This window comes from Mytilus galloprovincialis, chromosome 9, assembly GCF_965363235.1.
Source record: "Mytilus galloprovincialis chromosome 9, xbMytGall1.hap1.1, whole genome shotgun sequence".
Taxonomy (NCBI): domain Eukaryota; kingdom Metazoa; phylum Mollusca; class Bivalvia; order Mytilida; family Mytilidae; genus Mytilus; species Mytilus galloprovincialis.
In genome coordinates, this window is record NC_134846.1 from 41,979,714 (window position 1) to 41,987,111 (window position 7,398).

The 7,398-nt window shown below is 31.2% G+C and overlaps 1 protein-coding gene across 1 annotated transcript; it reads left to right on the forward strand.

Annotated features, from left to right (window-relative positions):
- Positions 1–16: 16 nt before the first annotated feature.
- Positions 17–6,845, forward strand: LOC143045024 (fibroblast growth factor receptor-like). Its single transcript, XM_076217305.1, has 4 exons — positions 17–47; positions 2,220–2,416; positions 2,889–3,052; positions 6,528–6,845. Exons 2-4 carry the CDS (start codon positions 2,408–2,410, stop codon positions 6,706–6,708), a joined length of 354 nt encoding a protein of 117 aa, XP_076073420.1. The 5' UTR covers positions 17–47; positions 2,220–2,407; the 3' UTR covers positions 6,709–6,845.
- Positions 6,846–7,398: the final 553 nt, after the last annotated feature.

Below are 7,398 nucleotides of genomic sequence, written 5' to 3' on the forward strand. Positions count from 1 at the left end.
TATTCCACTGGGTAGATATTACCAGACTGCCTGGCTAACAGTTTTAGGTAAAGGCTTAGATAAGAATGAGAAATGTTTGTTTTTCACCAAGAAATAATACGTCTTAGAGCAAAATATTCACATAAAAATGATTTAATCGTTTGGAGAATTTAATTATCAATTTTCGATTACATCATTATCAATAAATTTTTTATAGACTGTCATAAAAATAGGAGGTTTGGCATCATGAAAATTGGAAATGTACAGTTTTTTCTTAAAAAATTAATTCTTTTAATGCCGCCACAACTGAAACGTCATATTATTTTACCCCTGTCAGTGTCTCTCTGTATGTCATTCCCATTATGGGTTTACAGTTATTCCACTTAACTCCTCCTACAGTTTGAATTCTAGGAAGTTTTCACTCTGATGTCTGTTTGTAGTCTTTGTACATGTATTGAAGGTGTGCATGTGGTCAGGGTTTTGATTTTGTTTAATATTTGCTCTTAATCATTTTTTGTAGTAGTTACTTGCATAAGGGGAGCTCGCATACAGATAATTGTCCTACAGTTTTATGCTAGGAAGTGTTCACTTATTTGGTGGTTTTTCCATTTTTTGTGCATGGGGTCAGGATTTTGATTCTTATTTATATTTGCTCTTTTGGGTGATAATATAATTTACCTTTGTCATATTTAAGGTAAAGTGTTTGACAGTTATTTTTAAATAAGACTTTGCATCTGCAGGGGCATCATTTGTGTCTGTCAAAGAAATCCAACATTGACTTTGCTATAAAACAGTTTCAGAGTGAAGTGTGGCCAGGGATTTCACTTAGTCTAGTTTGTATTGTGTAATAATTAAATTTTGTATGTCATACATGTGATTCTTCCGATGGGAGTCGAAATCTCTTGTTTTTCAGACCCTCTTCCATCCCTCCCATTAAAATTTGAAATCTACAACTTTTGAAAATGTCAACATCGAAAAAGTTTCAGTAAACATTTTTGTTTACAGAATTAAAACTGACAGGGTAAAACTCTTGAGAAACTCGAAATTGATATCGGAAAAGTCTGTAAAAACAGAAGGTCACCATTTCTTTTTCTTGTTTTTGTGTCGTAAGGTAAATAGCTTCGAGTAATCAATGAAGGTGTTTATTATTAGACTATATATACAGCAATAACAAATTATTGGCAATTACCTGGTCATCAACTAGCTAGTTTAAGACACACATCTGGATGATTAAAAGTGAAATACTGACAATGGATTAAGATGTAAAAAAAAAGATTTAATTTGATGCTGTTGAAAACATTGAACAGTTATAGTACTGAACCTCAAAGACAAATGTCTTAATGAAATCAAATACGATATTTATGGCTTGTTTTCTATCTAAACCAATGGAATACCTAAGTGTAAGTATGTTTGTCTTTGAAAATTCTAAATTTTTATAATTTGATGAAATGCAAACTATGTTATCCCATAGACATATAATGTATTATACATGTATGTCTCTGTTATTACCAAATACCCTAGCAGCAAATTAAAAACAACCAATTATCTAGCCATATTTTCTCTGCCTGGAGATCTGATTTTAAATTGTACAAGTCCAGTGCCATTGGGTCAAGATCATGCTTACTACACTTCTTGCCAAGCTGACTATGGTGACCCTAATGACTTTATTAAACATATTGAGACAGCTACCTACCAGAAAGCCACTGCTCAATAGTGTTACCAAAGTTGACATTATGTAGCTTAAGCAGAGATACTTTTTACCAACTATATATGATGGCTGATCACTTTATCTTAACTTTATATATGTAATAAATAAATATTTGAAACCCCCTTATCTTATATTTCTATCAAGTAAAAATGGCTATGCAGGTGCTTAAAGTATAGAACACTTACAAAAAAGGAGAATAAGCAGTTTTAACACCAAAAATAATCATGGCGTTCATCGTTAAAAATGTTGAATTTGATACACACTTTAGAGTAACTTATGTAGTGGGTTATTCAGTGTGCACCACATTTTTTTTAATGATATTATTCCTTCATAGACAGAAAAAAATATTACAATCATTCCTAAAATAAAGACTTTTAACAATTAAAAGTTTGATGAGGAGGAAAAAAGGATTGAATTGGTTATAAATATTGTAGATAAGCCAGCTATTGAGCTGACACATATTTACCATTTCCTTTCAAACATATTATTTCATCTTTTGAAAACTTTTAAATTACAAATACTTTAATTGCAGATGAACAAGCAGAAGCAGTAGACATTAGGTCAGGAGGAACAAACGATAAAGAGCAAATAGTAATCTACATTATCGGTGGTGTCGCATCAGTAGTTGTTCTCTTCCTGTTACTCCTGATATTTATATGTTATAGACGTTACAAGAGGGTTCAGTCCAGCAAATATAGAAATGTCAAGAGAGTAATTGTCATGACACAGGCTAGTTTCAATATTCAAACATATTTTATTACTGATAAGTTCAAATACAAGTGCACAAAAAAGAATATGTTTGACTTATTCGGTTATAATTAGGAAATGAAGTTTTATGAGGAAGTTGTCTTTATATGGTGTAAAAGTTACAAAGTAAGTCTTAAGAAAGGAAGATTATTGAGATTCATTAAATGTTCATCAGTAATGTTTAGATTATGAAAATAGAGATATTCAATCTAGACAGAATCTAATTTACTTTTAAGGAAGTTTTTGTCAATTTTAGATTTGAATATTTATAACAGCTTTGCATCTGGACTTGCTTCATTTATTATTAGCGATAGTCTGTGTGCTCTTCAAACTTTTATGATGTTTATTTCTATTACAAAATCATGATAATTAAAAAAATGACATGGATTTGCACACAAATTTGAAACAGGTATACATTTTAATTTCATATCAGAATGTTTTGCATCAATTCCAGAATGAGAATTACCATCCATACAAATCTTATGATGGTACACAACCATTTGTTTTACCCACAATCAGAATTGAACCTGGTCCAAGAAGACGCTTGTCATCTGATTTGACCATGATGTCAGAGTATGATCTCCCTCTGGACAAACACTGGGAATTTAGACGGGAACAGTAAGTTAAAGCATAACATTGACCATTCCATGAAAGTTATCATACTGTAAAGACATATATATTGACTCATGACAACATTTTAACTTATATCTGTCGACCCACAAATAGCATTGCTCACTGTTTCTGACATCCAGATTTTTTCTTTGGTTAAAAGCTGTATAATGACCTGATATTTGATTGGTTGTATCAATTTTCAGATGAATTCAATAGATATTGTAACCACTGTAGTATGAAATATAACAAGAAGTTTTTCCAAAAACTCTTTTTTTCCAAGGTTTAACATTTTCTCATATATATACTGGAATCATTAGGGCTCAACAATAACACTTGTCTGATTGTCTTGTACTGGAGGATAAAAAGGTCAGACAAGTAAAAGCTATATCAATATTAATTTAATTTAACAGGTTTATATGCTCTTATAATATACTAGATTATGGAGTGTGTGTCCGAGCGAGAATATTTAGTCAGACGTCAGTCGCTACCCTGATATACCCTATCTTTTTTGGGTAATTAATAACGATAGCGTTTGACATCTTTAGCTGAACAGATTTATCATTTTTTCATAACTTAATTCATTGTATGCTGGTTCATATTCTGGACACCAGTCTTTGCTCCTTTCTAATATAATTCACAAACAAAAAACAAATAGGAAGCTTAGAAATGGAAAAATATTAAATACTTAACTCGTTCAAAGGGTAATTACACGTCTCAATCTTCAAAATCGCCTATCTAAAAATACTACCATCGCTAACATTTTTAAAAATAAAAATTGTGGTTACCCTTCTATCGATAAGTGTCATGCCAAAAAATGAGTAACATGTCCCTGTCTTTCCACCAACAATACGGTAAGGTCCACACTTAATGGTCGCTCATTTTCTTTAAAATTTGAAACTGATATAACTTGAAAAACAAACAGTCTTATTTATTTACTCACATGAAACAAACCAGGATGCGGTATTCAGTACGTAGGTTAAACTGGTCGATATTTATCTAAACGCACTCAAGAAAATAACCCAATAAATTCAAAAGTATCATTTATCAACACCTTAAGAAGCACAGTCATCTTATCAAATATTTAGCAGTTCAACCTTTGGAAGAAGTAAATAAGCAGCCTGGTGAATCTCATTCAAAGTTTGTACAATCACGGAAAATAATTGAATTAAATTAGATTAAAAAATATCAAGAACCGATACTGTTAACATTTTGGATATTGTTTCTAAAACTGTTCGAAAAAAAAAACATTCTCATGGTCGTAGAAAAAATCACAATCAAAGAAAATTTCGGACCAATCACACCAATATTTCGAACCTAATTTCTATTTCAAAAAACAACAGCAGACATTATCTGTTAACAAAGCTCTGTTCATTACCGATTAATAAGTTAAAAAAAATTTTAGAGGATTGCAACACAATTTCATATAGCAGTCCTAAGTACGAAATTGTTCAAATTATAATGGCATATTGTTATTCTAAACTGTTTCCTAAAATTGATCGTCCTGAAGATCATAAAAAACATTTTATTAAAATAAAATATGTCAATAAAGGTTTTGATTTTGTAAATATTGCTGGTATTTTTAACAACCATTCTGTTAAAGAACAAATTCCTGGATATTTTGATAATACTGAGCTCCCTCTTATTTGATATATTTACAAGAAATCTACATGGAAATTTGTGTTAAATTATAGCCAATTGTGTAAAGATTTTAATATCAGTGAAAATACACCTACTTCATGTAATTGCAGTAATTCCAAATACATTTATGGACCAATTTCCCATGTTATAACAGGAGATCTTAACATATTTCAAGACGGAGAGTTAAAATAATTCCTCAGTAAAGGACCTAATTATCTTCCCCAGTCAATTATAAATTGGAATGAGTGTCGTAATATCATCCATGACTCACTCTGTACTTACTGTATGAAATGGATAAAACTGGAAAAAGCTGACAAAAAATTCGACTTTAAAATAAAAACAAGATACAAATCCAATGAATTTACATTGACATGCCTATCAGACGGTGCCTGATATGCAAGTCTGATTTGACTTGGCATTGTTAAAAAGTAGATCCTAAGTTCTGTGACATGACTAGTTTCAGTTTTTCTTGACTCATAATTTTTGAAAAATATTTCAAAAGATATAAAACTAACTTCTGTTCTATTGTTTTAAATTTCTTTTGTTCCTTGAATCAACTTATAATGCAAAGTCCTCCTAAACAAGTTGAAAAAAATGTTATTGTAGAGGTCTGATCATGCAATACAATGTGAGAAACTTGATTTTCTGGTAATTTTTTAAAAGAGCAAATATAACATTCTCACATTACCTAGATAAAAAAAAGCATGTGTCTCGGTACAAAATTGTTCAAAAACACTGAAAATTGTAAATCATTAGTAATAAATGGTTTAACCCATTAAAACATTTAATCCATCACTGCAAATGTTTGCACCTGTCCTAAGTCAGGAATCTGATGTACAGTAGTTGTAGTTTGTTTATATAATTTATATGTGTTTCTCGTTTCTTGTTTTTAGCTCACCTGGCCCGAAGGTCCAAGTGAGCTTTTCTCATCACTTGGCGTCCGTCATCCATAGTCGTTAACTTTTATAAAAATCTTCTCTTCTGAAACTACTGGGCCAAATTTAACCAAACATGGCCAAAACATTATTAGGGTATCTAGTTTAAAAATTGTGTCCAGTGACCCGGCCAACCAACCAAGATGGCCGCCAGGGCTAAATATAGAACATAGGGGTAAAATGCAGCTTTTGGCTTATAACTCAAAAACCAAAGCATTTAGAACAAATCTGACATGAGTGAAATTGTTTATCAGGTCAAGATCTATCTGCCCTAAAAATTTTAGATGAATCGGACAACCTTTTGTTGGGTTGCTACCCCTGAATTTTGCTGTTTTTGGTTATTATCTTGAATATTATCATGATTATAATAGATAGAGATAAACTAAACAGCAATAATGTTCAGCAAAGTAAGTTTTACAAATAAGTCAACATAACCGAAATGGTCAGTTGACCCCTTTAGGAGTTATTGCCCTTTATAGTCAATATTTAACCATTTTTCATAAATCTTAGTTATCACCAAAACACAATTTTGTCATGTCCTTGAATATTCACATAGACAAAAGTGAGCGACACAGGCTCTTTAGAGCCTCTGGTTTTATATAGATTAGAACGTTGGTTTTCCCGTTTGAATGGTTTTACTCTAGTAATTTTGGGGCCCTTTATAGCTTGTTGTTCAGTGTGAGCCAAGGCTCTGTGTTAAGGCCGTACATTGACATATAATGGTTTACTTTTATAAATTGTCATTTGGATGGAGAGTTGTCTCATTGGCACTCATACCATATCTTCTTATATCTAAGAAAATGTGTACAACTATTAGAATTTTATTTAGTTATATATATATGGTTACATCAATCAGTATCTCAATATCTAAATGAATATGAGATGAAATAATTTATTTTTTGTTATAGGTTATCACTTGGTGAACCTCTTGGGGAAGGAGCATTTGGTAAAGTTTTTAAAGCAGAAACTGTTGGTTTAAATAAAGCTCCAACAACTGCCATAGCAGTCAAGATGTTGAAGGGTAAAATTTACTTATATATTTTAGATCAAAAATCAAATAGTATTAATGAAAACTGGATTTATGCTTAGGTTTTCTTTTTTTATTAGACAAGCATAAAATTTTGGGAAATAAGAATTGAATTTTTTCCATCTTTTTTATCTTTATTGAAAAATTTGCATTGTTATGGCCCTGCAACGAATATGGCCCGCAACAAAGATGTCGGTGCCATATAGTTTTATCCATGTCCGTAATTAGGTCATTACGTAATTCTGTCATTCCGTCATTCCATCATTCTGTCATTCCCTAATTCCACAACTAGGAATTGTTAAGTTTCAGTTTTGTTCCGCTTGGCTCATTTTTGCTATAATTATGGGCTTTGAACTTTGATAATTTTTTGAAAATCACAGTTAAAAGGATGAATTGTTTGAGTATAAAGGACAAGATTATAAATATCCAATTAATGTTCTGATTCAAACAATAAAATAATTACAAATCAATTAATGTCATTAGTGCTGTAATGAATTGTTAAAATCTCAATACTTTTATTTTTTGTTTGATGATTCTAGCTGTTAATCTGGATTATCCCACCTCAATCAACAGGCCTTGAAGTAATAAATATTTGACTCAGTTTTTTGTACTTAAACAAATAAAAACCAATCAAAATGCTGGATTTTATGTTTTGAGCAAGATTTTTGTGCTCCGAGCACTGAGCAAAGTTTTATGACTTCAACCCCAGGTCTAATGAATGTCAAAACAAATCAGTGACAGGTTGACCTTGT